General features: G+C 42.3%; 1 protein-coding gene across 2 annotated transcripts in view; it reads right to left on the bottom strand.

The window, feature by feature from the left end:
* wdr70 (WD repeat domain 70) overlaps positions 1-19,241 on the bottom strand; it is a 37,322-nt gene that overhangs the window by 12,450 nt on the left and 5,631 nt on the right. For both annotated transcript variants that reach the window (XM_086097285.1, XM_086097286.1), the window contains 5 exons: positions 17,458-17,534; positions 10,146-10,320; positions 1,661-1,760; positions 1,463-1,547; positions 1,240-1,378 (listed from right to left, as the gene is read on the bottom strand). In XM_086097285.1, coding sequence (XP_085953411.1) covers positions 1,240-1,378; positions 1,463-1,547; positions 1,661-1,760; positions 10,146-10,320; positions 17,458-17,534 — 576 coding nt within the window. The remainder of the gene's footprint in view (positions 1-1,239; positions 1,379-1,462; positions 1,548-1,660; positions 1,761-10,145; positions 10,321-17,457; positions 17,535-19,241) is intronic.

Raw genomic sequence — 19,241 nt, 5'->3', positions numbered from 1 at the left:
CAATGGATCCACAAATTCTTTATCTTCTGCCACCTAAAATGTCCACTTCGAATGTCCTCTTCGATCTCGTACCCGCAAGTTCACCCAATGGTCGATGTCAATACGCCAAAGTGCTTATGACTTGGTATTTTGTAATACGGCCATGTTTTGACTACGGTTACCAGCTACGATTGACCACAAAAGAGGAGGAGGGATAGGCTAGAACATTCTGATGGTGTCCTAACATAATAAAATTTTAACATCCAAAGTCATAACCCGAATAAAAAAAAAAAAAAAGTGTCAATGAGGCCGTCTTGCCAAGGCTTTGTGGTAACGGCGTGCGTCAAGCCGGATCCGATCCAAGACGATCCGATTACTTTCTCCAAGTTTGACGAGCTCGCCGCTTTAAAAACTTTCCCCGTGCCGCGTCGAGCGGCCATGTGCGAATAACATTACATGCTGCCGTCAATCTTTCATCTCAGACAGAGAGATGAAGTACTCATTCCGCGCGGTAAATCATTAAGAGTGGCTGACGGTCAACTGTTTTGAATTACAGCGACTTACCATCCATAATAACGTGAGATGGAGGCTTCTGCGACGCAAGATGACTTTTAGGAGACGCATGATGGGGATGTAATAGTAGACATATTTTGTTTAGTACCATACTATATGGCAAGTTTATAAAAAAAAAGAAATATTTTATTATTATTATTTTTATATTATAAATACGGAGCATGAGAGATAATTATATATATTTTTTTTATATGTTTCTCAGAAAGAGAAACTTTCTAGTTCTAACGAGAACATTTCTTATTGAACTTTCTCATTTTTGTTGAGAACGTTTATCGGTTAGGATGGGAAAGACGTCCATTGCATGCTAGCATGGGAGACCCTAGCGAGAAACTTTCTCGTTCAAACGAGAAAGTTTTTCGTTTCTCATTAATGAGAAACACGTTCATTTTTTTGTCCTTCATGTCACCTAAAGGGCTCCATAAATAACAGTTTTACAAAATTTTTATCATATTTTTAATCAGATATTTTTCAATTTAAACCAGATTTTTTTTCAACTTTGGCTCAAATTGAACGTCAAAGTCGCCTTTTTACAAGGTGTTCATTCAATTTCATTCACACCATGAAACATATCATCTTCGCGACGCATTCTCTACCTAATTGGGAGTTTTAAAGTACTGTAAATTGAATTATTTTTTGTATTCCAACATACATTTATTTCGCTTCAGTTCAGAAGCAACAATCTCTTACCGCATTAGTGACTTCTATCTCGTAGACTCGCTGAAAGGTGGCTCGGTCAAAGAAGACCAGCTTCCCGTTGCCCTGGTCTTTCTTCACCGAGGTCCCCGTTACGATCAGCTGGTCGTCTGGGCTGAAACAGCAGTCGGTCCTGCTCAGGGCGGAATCAAACACATGGAATTGTCGTGTTGTAACATCATTAAAAGTCTACTTGGGAACTGTGACTGTGACTCACATTGCAAAGTAGTTAGTCAGTCCGTTGGCCGTGTTTAATGGCTTCTTGAAGTTGCGTATGTCCCAAATCTTCAGCGTGTCATCGCCTAGCAGACAAAACAAAAGGTTCATATTAAGTGACATTTCTGGGAAAGACAATGCGTTGTCCGTTTAATCTCAGGAAGAGGGATCCAAAACTTTTAACTTCTCAACTTCTCACCTCCACGTGATGCAAGAATGGTGCCGTCGTAGGAAAAGCTAATGCGGGAGATGTCAGACCCTGGAGTGTGGGCTTGCCGGCAGTGGAACTTAGTGTGCACCTACAATAATAAGAAACATCCTTAGAATTAACACATGCAGCAAAATAAAAACATTTCTCGGGAAGATTTGCCTGGCGTTGATCACCAAACAGCTTTCAACTACAACATGTGAACTTTGGGGTTATAGAAGTGCTCTATGTACTCCACTTACGGCATATCCATCCTTGCCTGTCACTGCTTCCTTCATATCTCGGAATAAATGTTCGCCAAAGCCACAAAATTTGCTTCTGCTTACAAATCCCCAGGGTCAGGACAGAACCTGGGAAAAAACGCTTTCAAATATGCTGGCCTGTCTAAATGATTTTTGCAAAGACTTGAAAGTAGCCGAACGGATCAATTTACTCAACTGAAGATGTTTTTAAAGGACAGAGGGGGTGGGGGGGGGGGGGGGGGAACTCTCCTGATAAATATAACGGCTCAAGTTGCGATGTCTGCCATATAACTTAGCTGTGAAACGCTGCCTTCTTGGCCAGGTCTCGTCTGAAAAAGTCATTTTTCCAATTTTCATGCTAAAGAAAGGCAGAACGAAAATTGAACGAATGGTTGCCCTCGAGGGCTTTAAAGAACTTCTTCAATCAGAATTGAAAAATAATCCGGGAGGATGGTGGCAAGACGTGGAATTTCTCAGCGCAAACATTGCTCAAGGGGACCATGTTCGCAACTACCATCACGAAAGCAGCAAAGCTTGGATGACCTTTTGAAATGCTGACCTGTAAAACTGTGGATTCAAGCGCTATAAAAGCAAATCATTTGAAATCGGAGCCATTTTTCTGGGATGACCTCTTAAGCCGCCAAGCCAGTTCGATGCATCCAGTATCTGACTGGTATACTGTACTTCTTTGTTAATTGTTATTGGAAAACGCAAGTGCAATACTCCGGATGGATTAAAAGTAATCGTTGGGAATCCAAGTTGAAAATGCCCGACAAGCACACAATTTGATGAGTCATACTACATCATCCAAATGAACCCTGCGTGTCATGCATCTGAAACAACACCCTCCGACTTGGTGCCAAGGTCTGCAGCTCCAGACTTGAAGTAACCCAAAACAAACAATTTGGCGGCCCTCTTTTAACACATAGACCCAACGTTCGAATAAAAAATAACCGGAATAATTTGGCTGTGCCTCCTCAAGAGGATGCTGCATGTGACTTTACTTGTATCCGAGGCAGATAACAGCGATCGATCATTAAGAGACACCTGTGAAGCAACAGCCTGGAGGAAGTGAGCTGGCTAACACCCAAACAAACATAACCTCGGTTTATACTCCTACAATTTCATTAATTCTAAACGAAATGCAAATAAATGAGTGAAAAGAGAATGGGGCAATACTGGCTTTTTTTTTGTCTCGGAAATGCGGATAAGGAATTTTAAGTGCGGCGAGTGCCCGCGACAGATAAGATAGAGAAACGCTAGTGTGGAGAGTGCGAGGTGAAAGAGTGATGTTGCCCTCGCGATACTGGAGGGAATTGAGGTCATATCAGACTTGCAAAGTAAATGGAGTGAGGTTATTAACTGAGACAAATTAGATAACCGCGTCACCTTGAACTGTAGATAACCACAATTCCACTTTTTTAGAGGTTTGGCCTTGGACACTTTTGTCTTGCCCCTGCAGGGATGATCATTTTACTTGCATTACCGCAGACTCATTTGACTTTCATTTTTATCGCTCATTATCTACTGCCTCTTTTGCATAGCCCAGAATAAAAGCCAAGGGGTCAGTTTTACATAATGAAAATGGCGCCTTGTCGGCTTAAGGCGGTGCGGGCAAGGCTGCAAATGTAAACTCAGCTTCATTCGGCTTCGGTTTTAGCGCCGACTCTTATGTCTCGTCCCATATCTCCCTCAGGGATGCAATTCCTTGCTGGATGGACCTCGGCTGGCTCCGAGTTTGAGCGAAGCGCCTCTCGGTTGAAGAATTGTAGACAAGCGGCGAAAGTCCAATCGCGCCGATATTCCCCGCTCAATAATATTGTTCATCTTAGGTTTCATCTGACAACAGAACTTTAGTCCAAGCCTTCTCCCGCTCTTAATTTTCCTCCTGCTCTTCGTTACTCCACGAGGCAAGTTCTTGCATTGGGTTCCAAACGGAGATAAATTGATGGTCATTTTGTGCTTTACACTTTGGAATATTGACAGATCTTTAGTCTTCTCTGTGGCGGGTTTAGAGCTTTAAGTGTAAGAATGTGATTCCTAGAAGAAGTTGGCCTTCTGAGCAGTTAGATCTCATGACATTAGTAACTGGTCGACTCTGCTCGGCTTTGTGACTTTGTAGGCAATCCGATACATGAGCTAACTTTTATATTGTGAGCTTTTACAAAGTGTGACCCGCTCATTTCTATCAAATTCAGACATTCCGATAGGATTTTTTTCCCAAAAAGTTATCTTCTAGTCGACCTTTTTGGGCTGCTGCGTGGGTACATCAAGCATATGGACACGTTTCACCATAGATACACTGCCAAGTGGTAATATTTCACATAACTGTCCAAATGTTTTATTATTTATATATATAAAATGTACAAAGAAAAAAAACTCATGTTCTCCACAGGCACGGGTGTTTTTAATGTTTAACCAGTAAGTTATGAGAACCTGTTTGACCCATCCTTCATCATGATCTTTTTTTATTTTTTTATTTGATGGCTTTCTTGCTAAAATGAATAACATCTGTGGTTAGTACCCGCTGCGTTTATGCCTCCTTTTATGTGGTAGTCTCCTGCAAGGTTACACTAACTTCAGCGTGCATTTTGCGCCTGTCCAACAGCGTTTCCTCGACATCTGTTCAAATGTTTTGAGATCTACACTCGTGTGGCAGATAAATGCAAAACCATGTACGTAAATTGTACGAATCGGAACGGACAAGAATGACAGGAATGGCGCTCGATGGAGACATTTCTCAGGCCGACTCGTCTGACCGTCCCACCCCAGTCCTCTGGGTGGCGGTAAAGGCTGATTAAAATAAGGTTAAGTACGTGTAAAGCAAGTTCATTCAGTCAACATATGATACGTGATGACTCTAAATTCCTTATCAGTGTAAATCAACAATCATCCATCCATCCATCCATTTTCTGTACCGCTTGTCCTCACAAGGGTCGCGGGGGTTGCTGGAGCCTATCCCAGCTGGCTTCGGGCAGTAGGCGGGGTACACCCTGAACTGGTTGCCAGCCAATCGCAGGGCACACAGAGACGAACAATCATACTCACAATCACACCTATGGACAATTTGGAGTGTCCAATTCACCTGCCATGCATATTTTTGGAATGTGGGAGGAAACCGGAGTACCCGGAGAAAACCCACGCAAGCACGGGGAGAACATGCAAACTCCACCCAGGAAGGTCGAAGCCCGGACTTGATCTCACAACCTTTGCACTGGGAGGCGGTCGTGCTAACCAGTCAGCCACCGTGCAACAATCAATTCTTCATAATCTGCTATGATTGATAATTATGCCTTAAAAACTCCATTAAAAGGAGTGTAATAGACGTTCAAGTAAAGCAGCGTAATATTAGCTGAATATTTGCCGGTAATGGTCAGTTCTATTTCTAGCCCATATACTGTTGTTGTGAAAAGGCGGAGCGTTTATTTACTATCCCGATGTTGGCCAGTGCCACTGGATGCCAGGGCGTTTGCTTCCTGTGATAAGCTACATAGTCGCCCATGAAACCGGACCCCGGTGTACGCCGTTCGGCACCGTGTGACAACCTCTGCGAACCATGCCCTTCTTTCTCGAGGCCGTCGTAGTCTCGAACGAACCAGTGTGTCATTGACATGCTGTATATATAGAAACGCGTGCATGGCCAGTGGTGGGAAGCAACAAAGTAGAAATAGATTTTCATGAGGATAATCTCAGCTGGTAGCAGAAATTTGCCAAATTAAGCTTGTTTGTCAAGTGCCAGTAGACCGCGAAGAAAAACAATACATTATTTTTATCTCACATTTTTCGTGTCTGCACATTTTGTGGAGAGCAAATTTTCTTACAGTGTTTGTTTAGAGGTATGATAACTAATTGATTACCAAATTAACCGATAATTATCTTAATTAGCCATTAATCTCTTTTAGACATTGTTTGATTTAAAATTGCACAAATCCTCGGAATTTCAGCCTGTCAACAGTAAATATCAGATTTCAACATCTGTGTTTGCTTTGGAAAACAATGATCAACAATTTGTATGGAACAAACCAGTAATTGAATCATTAACTTATGTTGAATTGTGTACTGTCAATTTTAAATGTTTTTAGAATAAAAGGCAAATCATTTTTTTTTTATTTTTTTTTTTAAATCAGACTAATCGAATAATTAACAAAATAACTGGCAGATTAATAAAATAATTTTCATTTTATATAAGATAATTTGGGGTGTTTTAGTAAAGACTGGAACACATTAATTGCATTTCCATTCTTTTCATTGGGGAAAGATGATTTGAAATGTTTTTCAGCAGCAGCTCATAACTTTAAATGTAAAAAGTAGAAGACGAAGCGTGTGAGAACTTCTGTTCACGGCCAACATCCATGGTGCTCCAGTCGCCATCTAAACACGTTGGACGGTGAGAGTTGATAAATGGCAGAGGGAACAGTGCGTCGGGTTTCACCAGTGATACCGGCCGACCGCATGGGGCCAACTGTTCTCGCCAAGTTATCTGAGTATCATTATATGAATACCCTCCCCTCCACCGCCGCCGCCGCCGCCACATCAAAACCTTTACGAGCACACACCTAAGAAGCATTCGACGACGGCCACTGTGCAGCCAGTAATGACATCGCGCGCTGACCTTTGTTACTTTGTGGGGATCAAGTGGCCAAACCGCAGCCCCGGGACAGCTGCTCGGATCTTTCATGCAAGTCAACAAGTGGTGATAGTGAGGCAGCGTATATGCATTAGTAATCACACTGCCCACATAATCTGACAGTGTGTTTCGCTTGAAGTTACTGCATCGCCGACAAGCTCAGCAATGAAGAATTCCTTACAAATCTTCTTTTGTGGGGTGAAACCTCGGGTGCCTTTCCAAAGAGAACAAGCTTAGTTCTTTCCAGGGGTAGGGTACTTTCCAAGCCAAAGAGTAAAGAGCTCATTGGTAGAAGACCGGCGTTAATACAACAGCAACAAACCCGACGACTACTGTTTTATCTTCCAAAAAAATGGAAGACGATCCAACCGTTTCGAAGCTCACAACACAGATGTTTATCATCAAGCGGTCTTTAGTTTGTCATCGGTTTCTAAACATTTTCGTTGGGACTTCAGAAGAACGCCGAAGCTTCGTCTTTAATGGACCGCTGCGCAGACAAAATTCTCGTGGGGAGCGTCGTCTTTTTACCAGTCACTGGCCAAAAAAGGAAAAAATTTCAAAACAATCCCAGGTGTCTAGTGGCGTCTTCCTAAAAAAAAAAATTATTTTTGAGGGCTTAACCACTACTTATCGCGCCTCTACTGCGGGGCCAACAACAGATTAAGTAAGACTTTCTGACAATCAGGAGCAAAGATACGTTGTGACTTGTTAAGCACCAAGTCAAAAAACAAACTGGCGCGCACAAAAGCCCCGACAAAGGCAATTAAAAAGTACATTTCCCTGTAGAAACAATGGATTTCACCTTTGCGTCATCCAAACCAGCTCTTTGGGGGTCTTTCCTTTGTAATGTGGAAATATGTAGACCGTCAATGACCTCATAACATTCCACCCATCTCTGGGGTAATGTTTTGGAACCAAGGCCTGCACCCTCCATGCACCGCGTATCAAGAGGCCCCGTTTCTTCTGAATCAGGCCGACCCGATCGAGGGGGCGAGCAATTACTCGCCGCGGGAGTTCACCGGGAGGACCGGCTCGACTGGCCATCGTAGGATTAATCAAGCCCACGTCACCCCCAATAGCGCAGCTCCAGATCAAGGTGGTGCACATGATTGATCGTGATTGATCTGCCCCGCATAGTCTGACCATGAGTAATACAGGAGACAGGCAGACAAGGGGGAGAGGGCAGCGGCAATAAAAGAACAAGGTCGACTCCTTTTTAGGCTCGTGGCTGAATTCAAGTTAGGTTCCTGATTAGGGCAGAGGGCATCGGTGAAAATTCTTGAGCCACTCAGACAGGGGCAGGCTCCAGTGGTCAGGGAACAGACATGACTATTGTGAGCTGCTATGGGACGCACGGTAAATATTTAGCTTGGACAAGGAGCGGTCGTAAATTTTCAGAGCTTTAATCCAATCTCCCGGGAGTGTGCTGCTAAGAGTGCAATGAAGAGCGAAATTTGCACAATTGTGACTAATGAAAGCACAGCCACTTGCGGCTAAAACTACCGCACATTGTTAAGTGTTGTTATCTGATTACAAAGTTGACTGGCGAATAAGTAATTACGGTGTAGCCTACTTCCCATTCGACTAATCTGGATTAGCCACTCTCGCTCTAATCAAGCCGTTCCGACTCGCTAGCTGCAGCTTAACCGTCACCGTTCTTGAATGAAATAACAGAAGCGGCCAACCTTATCCGCGCGAGGACCTGTAAATGTAAAGGCGAACGGAGGGCATGGGAAATGTTCTAATAAATTGCAAGGAATGCCATGCAAAACCATGCAGTTCATAACATACTGTATGTTTTGACAAGGGGGTGCACCGATACCATTTCATTGTGTTTTATTCGTTCTTTGGGTGAAAATTTTCTTTTTGTGGCAAGTACTGAACATTTTGAGTTGCACTCAGTCAAAAATGATAACCGTGCATCCCTCGTTTTGAGCTAATCTATTTTATTTCATGTGGATCTGCAACCAGCGCTCTTCTTGCTCACATGCGAGGGCATTATAGTTCCTTAAATGTGATCTTTTCTTTTCATGTTACACAAGTAGCTGCATATCTGAAGCGCACTTCAATTTTGACAGGCAAAACAAAAGGGGGGGGGGGAAATGACCAAGCTAAGACTCGTTACTCAAAAAAAGTCCAGCTACTATCATGCAGTCAAGTTTACTGCAAATAAGTAACGTTAAAAGGTGAAATATTTTAATAGTTGTAAAAAAATATATATATTTACATATGTCAAAAAAGGGGCTTGATTGCTGATAAGTACTGGATGAGGTGCACCCGCAAAGGTTTTGGCTGCAGTGAGGATGTGATATAATCCAAGGTCCAACAATGCCAAAATCAACCAGTGACTTCAGCATTCTTAAGGAATGGAATGTGACTGTTAATTGTGCTCTAATAGTGGAAAATGTAAAGATGGAAACATTGATTGGGCCTTTCATCAACTTCCATGCATATCAACTGAAAAAGCATGTCAGGTAATCCACTTACATAACTGCTTTTATTTATTTAAAAGCTTTATCTTTTTATAGCACAAAGTGCAGCGAGTCAGTGAGTGAGGCCCACGCGATGCGCCGTCCGGCCCAGACATGAAATATCTAAACAACTGTAGGAGGGAGCGTCATGAAATTTGGTACAGACATCCACGGTGCCCCAGTGATTAATCCTAATGACTCCAGGCTTGACCTTTGACGTTGCCTCTCGGAGCGCCAGCAGGTGACATACCCTGACAATGAACATCTGCTTGGATGGACTGGCCGGCATCTTTTCTATGAATCCCAGATGATGTTTGAGAAGAGCTCAAATATTCCTGCTTTGGGATCGTTTTTATCTAATTAAATTTGGATGGGAAATCTTAAATATTTGTTGAAAAAATTATCATATATTTCGTAATGATGAGAATCACAAATGTTACACTTGCCAATCTTGACATGATAGTGATGTCATTGTTGGCATTTTATCCAAAGCACTGCAGTGCTTATGTGCAGCTGCACAGTGGAGAGAATAAAAACAAACTCTGGTCCAAGCCTGGTCGCGGTCCATTCGATAAATTCTCATCTTCAGTTTTGGGCCAACGCTGTTTTAAAACAGCTTGTTGAACCCTGACTCCTCTGACCCCTCTGACTGTATGACCTCGGTAAGAAAACAAACTTTGTACAGGGGTCCCTGGTTTACGACGTTTTGAGGATGCCCTGTATCTGCTCAAGAGAAAACTCAAAGGAGTAACCCTCAAAAACAAACAAATAACTGAAAGAGGCTGTGGTAAATGTTTGGGCCAAGTCCACCTCCAGACTTAAACCCTAGAGAGGATGTATTTTTATTTTACCTGCTAAAGAGGAAACTCAAGAGAGAAAATTGATCAATAACAAAGCGGCTGCAGTGGCCAAGTCTATCCCCAGAATTAAACCCTACAGAGAACTTCTAGATAAGACAAAACTGTAAAGCAAAATCCCTCCAAAAAAAAGCCATTTACCATTTTGTATTTAATTGTTTTCTATGCATGGCTTCGAAGTGTTTTTCATACAAACTGTTATGGTAATTATGACTTAACTACCGTGTTAGCAGAACCACTGCCCCCATGTTTACAACATGCAAGTGTAAGAAGACTTACACTGAGGTTTCTGTCCCAGATCTGGATGGTCCCGTCCTGGCAGCCGGCCGCTATAAGCTTTCCGTCGCGGCTGTACGTGCAGCACGTGGGGGTGACCTTCTTCCCTTGGACCGAGCGAGGCTTGAACACAGACTTGTGCTTCTTCTCCGACGTCACGTCCCACGTTCGCACCGTTCTGCAGAAAAAAGAAACGAGAATTGTCATTGATCTTCAACCGAGCGGCATGAATCAAGTCGTAAAGAAGATAGCCGTCCAAACATATTGGGTCATTAGAGAAATCCCTACGGTGATAAATCAGTCTTGAAGAGATACAGTGAGCGTGAACATGTGGTTTAGCAGCTACATTTCACAGGTTGTAGCGGAGCAAACGGTAGATCAGGTTGATGGGCTTGAAGCCGCCATGAAACGCAAGTCTCGCCTACATCTGCTTAGCACACGCAAGACTCATTGGATTCTAGTGTCAGGACTTGTTGGGATGGTCATCACAAGTGAATAGCAAAAAAAAAAAAAAAAAAAAAAAAAATTTTATTTAACCAAGAAAATCCCATTAAATGAATTGATTAGTAAGAATTGTAGAATTCTTGATGATTGTGAAGACTATGAATTTAAATGTGTCCTGGAAGTAATTGAGTTTGGAACGTTCAGAGTATTAAGGGTTGGGGTTAAGGATAAGGGTTTCAGGTTTAGGGACAAGGGGATTAGGGGCGGTTGTTCGGAAGTAGGAAGCGCATTTCCACATACCTTGAATGTTTTTAGCTGGCAGCTAACTGCGATTAAGTTTTCAGTGGACAGACAAAGGTGATGTCATAAATTGTACAAGTCTCTATTTTGACTATTCATAGACTGAGCACAAAACAAGACTCCAAATGTTTCTGCAACCCGCTGCGTGCTGTAGCGAACACCGAGACCTTTCGGTTCATGGGGTCGGGCCGAGGTGCATAAACACACAGTCAGGGCTGCTACTACTAACAGAATTCCTCCTCCGCTGCCGCCTAGAACGTTACAGACGTGCACTCTCAAAGCCGTGTTTGGACAACGTCTAACAATGTGACACAAATGCCAGCTCAAGACTTACGGCTTGAGTAAGAGCTGGCAAGGGTCAAAGAAAACTCTGTTTGATCCGTCGTCGTGTTTGAATCAACACAAAGCAAAAGGAGTTAACGAGGCAAACGAGAGCAGCACTCAGGCCTCCACCAAGGCGGAACAATCCAAAACATGTCCGTCTGATTCATTGAGAAAAAAAAAAAAAGTCGACATGTTCCACTCCAGTCCTGTAGGTGGCAGTGAATACACAACGCGCATATGTGAGAGACAATCAGCGAGACTTGTCCAACTGCTGCCTCGCACTAACATCTCGGTTATGTTTACAGACCCGGTGCGACTTTCAAGACAATAAAGACATCGCAGAGAGGAAACTGTAATGCTATTTATATCTTTAAGGCTTTTTTTTCCCCCAAAGTATGCTTGCTTTCACATGGGGGTAAAATGAGGACATCTTGGAGGCCACAAGTATCGTAGTTAAGTCCATATCTTCATTACAAGTCGGCTTTTTATAAAGCTGGGTTTTGCGGTTTTGCAAAACTTGCTGTTCTCTAACAAGAACCTGAACAGCAAAATTCACAACGGGTGTTGGATGAATGAAAATTCCAAAGGATGTCTACTTCTCAGCCTTCCTGGGACTCTTCCAATCTCTTGGTACCTCTGTGGCTCTCTTCTTATGACACTCTGGAGCACAGTGGCCGCTTCCCTCTAAGAATATTTCAAAAAGGGAGGCATCTTTTTGAGTCACTCTGAAGAATGTGGCTTGTTATGGAAAAGTAACACCGACGCATATGTAGTATGGAGAAGCCAGCAAAAACATTTTGGTGCCGTTCCTTATCCCTGCGCCCTTGTTTTCCGTTCAGTCAGCAGTCTTCCTTTTCTCCCCCCTCCGTTCCCCTTAACACAAAGACTTCAGTGAATGCAATAAAATGAGGACCATACATCTCCAGTCATGCGTGGGCACTTTATGAGGTAGACCGGCGGTTCACACATCAGCTGCGGAGAGACAACCCCCCCCCCCCCCCCCCCCCGGCCTCCCAGATTTTATCCGTCCATCGGGTTACAGGTCTAGCGGGGGGGTGATGGTGATCATTTTGCCCGATGTAGAGATAAAGGCGAGATATTGTCGGTCTGCACAGCTTGCGCGGGGTTATTTATTGGTCAGGTTCTGGTGACTGAATTTGCTGCATGATGGCAGGCTGACTGACTGACGGGCTGTGTTTTGGGAAAAGGGGATTAGGAGGGATATTTGCGGATGCTCCGTCCTCCATCATAGCTGAGCAGAATAAAGTGGAGGGGGATTTAGGAGTAGGCATAATGGCGCTCAAGCAAGAACGAGAGAGAGAGAGAGAGAGAGAGAGAGAGAGAGAGAGAGAGAGAGAGAGAGAGAGAACTACTGTGGTCCAAGCAATGTGATAGGAGGAGCTGATTTGAACTGGACCAAAATACTAAAACAATGTTAAGGTCAGAGGTTGGGAATTCGGGTTGGCTTGGAGTTAAGCGGCTAAGGGTAGAAGAGTTTAGTGAGGTTAAGTTTAAGGAGGGATGAGGTTTTGATTAGGATTATTAAAAATTAGGGTTGGTTGAGGTTGGGGGCGGTTTAGGGGTTAAGAGTTGGGTCGGTGAGGTGGTGAGGTTTGATTGGGGTATGGGCAAGGGTTTCAGGGTTCAGGTTAAAGTTGCCGCGAGAGTGGCAGTAAATCACCAATGGCTTGAACTGGACTATACAACGAAAACAAGGTTATGGTTCAGGTAAGGGTTTTGGGGTAAAATAAATAAATAAATAAAAACTAAGTCGGTTAGACAGAATCCACTGTGGCCTAAGCACAATAATACAAATTCCAGAAGATTCCCCAGTCCCACTGGCTAGCATTGGACTATACAACCAAAACAAGACAGTAAAAAAAAAAAAAGGACAAATTCCCGCCTTGACGGTGTGGCATGTACGTGTTTTCAGGATGGACATGGAAGACTAGCAGTGTATGGTGGGCCTTCGACTGAGACGCACTGGACTGTAGATGAACCCGGCGTTCAGACAGAATCACCGCGACAGATTTATTTGCTGTTGATCATCAAATATTCAACCTTTGATTACACGAAATAACGTCTTCATGGACATTGGCCAGATATGTTACAAATGATCAGTTCGAATCAGTATTTCAGCAAACAGTTGATGAGGGTAATTTATTTACACGACTACAGATGAATTGATGTCGGGTGATTACTGTATCCAGATCCAGACTATCATGGCATTCAACTAACAACAGCACATTTCGTGCAAGAAAAGGTAAAAACAAAATGTCAGACTATTCAAAACAGTGCTTATCTAAATCCCAGTTTCAAGTTTCCACCGGGCCATTTGCGTGTTTTTATTTGAAGAAATATGTTATTATTAAAGATCTCACACAAACTGTTTTGTAAATAGCCTGTCCCTCGAAAGGAGAATGTCATCCCGGCGAATCCCGGCCGCGTGTTCAAATCCAGCTGCGGCCTTGTAAGCGAGCCAGAATGACGGGAATCCCAGGAAACAATCCTCAAAATTGTGTGTGATTGTGGGTGTGAAATGTGTGTGCGTGACATGTGGGTTCCATTAGCCATTCGTCCCATCTTCACTCGACTCCCTGTAGGCTGCGTTCCCATGTTCACCTGGGGCACCAGGAAATAACATACAAGGAATACACGTCTATCCTATTACCGATGATTCTATAACTACATCAAGTTTGTTAGCATTCAAAGACATAACAGCCCTGATTCAAGGTTTGTTAAACCACCTGACAAGATCCAGAAATGCTTTTGGAAGAAGTTTAGCATTTGGTAAAACCTCATCCTTGGTTTTTGATGAGCATCAAGGCTTACTATGGCACTATATTTTCATGCTAGTCATTATGGCGGTCAACTTGGGGAGCCAAGTATTTTTAAAGCGCTATTTCTTTATTGAAACAAGAATTGCGGGACAATCACCACCACCCGCTGTCACTACTTCCTTCCAGAGGAAAATGCTCTGCGCTAGTGAACATTTCCGAGAAGCCGGGTCGCAGCTGCCATGAATGAAAGTCGGAGCAACCGGAGCTTTAATTAAAAGGATTTGGGCGGTCCAGTGATCATGCTTAATAAGCTATTCACACAAACAACAAAGGAGGATCAGACAGAATGGTGTCAGAATGAATGTTTAAAGCGTATAGAAGGTAGCTGCAAACACCCACTGGTACAGTTGGCCGACTGGGGTGCATTGAAGAAAAAAAAAAAAAAAAGAGGGCCTAATGGATGATGAGCATTGACAATATCAACATGCGTTCTATAGCCATCTTGTTTCTTTGTCAGTATAGGATTCATTTAGAATAGTGCAGTTTTGCAGGTGTGATTCAGGTCTACACAACAGCAGCTTCATTTTTACTTGGGCATTTTTGTTTTCATCAAAATATCCAACATATCAAAAAAAAAATACAGAACCCTTCTCACCGTTTTTTTTTTTTGCCTTCTAGCTGACTGAGGCCGCAGCTGAGATTCGGCACACACACAAAAAAAGCTTCCATATAAAATGTTAACACATGTATTTTCACTCATGGAGGCAGTCCTTCATTTTAAGAGCTAATGTTATCCTGCCACCACAATTTAAGATCAGCCCATTCCTACTTCTGACAATGCAGCCCTTGCACGCCCTTTTTTATGGCGAAAGTCTCCTTGAAATGATTATTAAACTCTAAATTCATGCTCCGTAGACAAAAAGGTGTCTTAATTTACCGTCGGCCACCTGTCTCGGATTATACTTGCTTCCGATCGGTGACCAATTGCGTAAAATCCCTTGTAGAAGTTGGTCAATGTACAAGTTTTGGAATTTGCACAAAATGGCTGCCTCACAACAAAATGGCTGACTTCCTGTTCACTTTCTGACATGGGTCTTTGAGATTATTCCATGTGTCCAACCAAAACTGGTGTCGGTGCTAATTGTGTTCTCAAGTGTCATTAGATGTCACCAAGCGAGTCTTCGTCAATGTACAAAGAATGTAATTTGTACAAAATGGCTGCTTCAAAACAAAATGGCTGATTTCCTGTACGATTTCTGGCATGGGTCTTTGTGACTTTTCCATGTGTCTATAATTGTGTTTTCAACTTCCGTTAGATGTTACTATGTGAGTCTTGGTCAATGTACAAGGAATGGAATTTGCACAAAATGGCTGCTTCAAAACAAAATGGCTGACTTCCTGTTCAATTACTGGCATGGGTCTTTTCCATGTGTCTAGTGTCAGTGGTTAAGATTTTTGTTTTCAGTTTTCAATGGATGTCCCCAAGCGAGTCTTGGTCAATGTATGAAGAATGGAATTTGCACAAAATGGCTGACTTCCTGTTAAATTTCTGCTACAGGTTTTTTGAGACTTTTCCATGTGTCCAACCAAAACTGGTGTCAGTGGTCAATATTTTATTTTTTTTACTTCCATTGGCTGTCACTTTGTAAGTTTTGGTGCTGAGGACACAGGATACGTTTTGGGGGATATTCAAGATAAGCGGAGGGCAATTAATTCATCAGAAGAACAACAAACAATTCCATGAGGGCCAACACGCAATCTCAACACACCATATATAGAAACACATTTTGAAGAAATGTGATATGTTTGTCACCTGTTAATATAGTGGGAATTGAAGATGTGCGAAGCGGTGAGGCAGGTGATGAGACGCTAACACTCTTTCCATCACCGAGACTCCAATCGTCCAGGCTGCACCTGCCCCCCCCCCCGCATGCAACACCTTTTACGCTCGGCCGGCTCTAACGTGCCAGGGGAGGATTTCCAGAGCCTCGACGAGAGCTAAATAAACACATCTGGTCACATCTGGGAGGCTTGCCGTGCCTGTAAACAGCGGGCAGAGGCCTTTCCTGTTTCTAATTAATAACCACCGCGGCGGGTTTCTAACACTGCTGCTTGTCACACTCAATCAGAATCAAGGCTGTGGTCTTGCCCCAACTCACATTTTTAAAAGGAGACATCGTCGGCATACATTTGTATATGGGCGTTTTTCCATGAATCTGGAAGCACATTTAAGTGGAGAGAAAAAAAATAAATGGTCCTATTACGGAACCTTGGGGGACTCCTGAGCACAACACACAGTATTCTATTGAGATATGATTTGCACATGGAAAAAGTGTGGAGAATAAAATATGCCTGAAATAACAATAAAGAATCCGAATAAAATATATTGCCTTTCAGCATTCCCACAATAATAATTTTAAAAGATGTATTTTTTTTAAATCAAGTAAACCTTTCGTGAGCTGCCTTTTCTCCATTTGTTCATAGTTTTGCCAGCTTGTGACATAACAGTTGGGCTAATTTACATAATACCGCCCCCCCTCGCAAGCTTTCTCCGCCCATGACATGATCAGCTCGGCTGGGGGAAGATCCAGAGTCACTTTTACGTCAGACTACACTGATATGCAGTAGGGCTGAGTTTTAAAAAATTAAAATCGAATATTTGATATCGAATCGATTTTCCTTTTCAAGCCCAATATCAATTCATAAAACCTTGAATCGGTAATTTAAATATCTAATTGTTTCCCATAAATTCTTAATAAAATATAAATTTCTTACATTTATGAAAGGCCTGACTTTGCACTTGACGAAAATTAAGAATCGTTTTAATTTGTGGGAATGCTTAAGTTGTTTAGCGAGCTAGCACCTTTAAACCAAGAGTGCCATCTCGAGGAGTCAAAAAAGATCACAGGTCACGTTTGTCTGCCTGTCTGTATAGTTAGCTGTTTAGCTAGCTAGCTATCACCTTTAAACCAAGAGTGTCATCTAGAAAAAAATATATATATCACAAGTGCTTCATGAAGCTTCGTTTGTCTGTCTGTCTGGTTAGTTGTTTAGCTAGCTAGCATCTTTATACCAAGAGTGCCATCTAGAGGAGTCAAAAAAATATCACAAGTGCTTCATGAAGCTTCGTTTGTGTAGTTAGCTGTTTAAGCTAGCTAGCATCTTTAAACCAAGAGTGCCATCTAGAGGAGTCAAAAAATATCACAAGTGCTTCATGAAGCTTCGTTTGTGTAGTTAGCTGTTTAGCTAGCTAGCATCTTTAAACCAAGCGTGCCATCTAGAGGAGTCCAAAAATAAGAGGCATATTCAGGACTAAAGGACTCCCTGCTGGTGGTAAATGAAAGCTTTCCCCTTGCATGCACCGTGTAGTTGCAAGGTAAGCAGGCATTGAATAATCTTTGGGATCAAAGCATCCCTTAAAGGGACACACACACACACAAAAAAAAAAAAAAAACAGTGAGACCTACCCGTCATTGGAGCATGTCATGAACTCCTCTTTTATTTTGGGATGCCAGCTGCCGTCGTTGAGCATCGCCGTGTGGCCCTAAAGAGAGAATGCAGTTTAAAGAAGAAAAAAAAACAGAAAGAAAAAAACAAGCTCAAGTCTTGAATCTTGGAGTAGTTTAGCTTCTCCGCCAAGTGAAATGAGGTTATTTGCTTTGCGCTTATAAAAAGATAAGTTGCATGCTTCACTGCATTTGTCCTTAGTTTTCATGATTATTTACCAAGTGACAAATCCAGTGAGCTGCGATGAGGGATAGATAGCACACAGGGTGTGCAAGTGTACAAGTTGGTTGCGTCTCGTCCCCAGCAATGTTTACGCCAAGTTTAATGTACCTGCAGGCTATTTAAAACACACGTCCGGTAGGAATTCTGCAAGATTAACGACCAAATTGGCCGTAAGAAAGAACACCAAAAAAAAAAAAAGTGTAAGTAAAGTGTGGCGTGACCTCTTGTCGCTGTTTCCTCTGCGGGAATTCCTCATAACAAATGACTCAAAGTGGAATAGCAGAAGGGTAGCCCCTTTGCCCCGAACCCACCCACCGACAGCGAGAAGCTTTTCAGTGTGTGAGGAAGACACATGTGATGTTTTTTGGGGCTTTTTTTTTTTTTTTATGTGGTGAGGCGCGGCTGATGGGTTGGGATGTTGTCAGTGAATTAGAGTGGCTCCATAATAAATCAAAGGGATTTCACTCTACACAGCAGTAGGGCCTGGCCGATTAATCATTGAATAATAGAAAAGATCTTCTTTTTTTTCATTTAAATCAACAAAAATTGGCCGATTACTTTTCTGCCAATTTTAGCTTTAGCAAGGGTGACCGATTAATCGGTCAATATAAGCTCTTTTAAAATCAGCAAAGATCAGCCGTTTTTTTCCCCTGTCAATTTTAGCCAAAGCAAGGCCTTAAGGTTAACACATTAGAACATAAGTCAAAGATAATGACATTCAAAAAGCACCCCCCCCCCCTGCTGCAAAAAAACAACAACTTTTATTGGAATAACTTGATTGTGACTTTTTCCTTCTACCCTCTAATGTGGCTACAACTTAACAGTGTATCAGACTGCGTGGAACCACACTGCCCCCAAGTGGTCAAATCGAGTACAACATGAACAGCGCTCCTAATAAAGGCACACACAAACAAAGTATAAAATAATTTCAATAAAATCAATTTTAGGACATTTAAAATAGATTCTGAATCGTACTCAATGAGAATCGCAATTCTTATGAGAATACATTTTTGGGCACACACCTATATAATATAATAATAATAATAATAATAAATAAATAAATAAATAAAAACACTTACTTCCAGTACTCAAGTGATATTTAAAATCAGAAAATTACTTTACTTACTAAAATACATTAAATATCCGATATTTGAAGAGTTTTTACTCAAGTAATACCTACAAGGTAACTTACTTTGACCAATTATTTTCTGACCACCTTTACATAAGAATTCTACACGGGAGGTACCACGCGCGTGTGAAAAAAACATTTGCCTGGTAACCAACAATCCGCTCACTTAAACACAGCAAAACATGAGCAAGTCATTAGCGTCCCCGTCTTTGTAAACGCAGGTGCAACAAATCCACCGTTGACTCCTTACGGCAAGGGCAAAGCATTAAGCATTATGTTTCGCACACAACAACAAAGTGTTCGCTCCTGGGTCCACCTTGCTACTATTATGCATTGGCAGGCTAACCCTAAAACAGCAAAACATACCCAGTTGGTTCTGACTAGCATTAGCAA

Source organism: Leptonotus elevatus, chromosome 15 (genome assembly GCF_054856555.1).
Source record: "Leptonotus elevatus isolate MCC_2025b chromosome 15, RoL_Lele_1.0, whole genome shotgun sequence".
Lineage (NCBI taxonomy): Eukaryota > Metazoa > Chordata > Actinopteri > Syngnathiformes > Syngnathidae > Leptonotus > Leptonotus elevatus.
The sequence above is the reverse complement of the archived record's forward strand: the minus strand, read 5'-3'. Positions and strand labels throughout refer to the sequence as shown.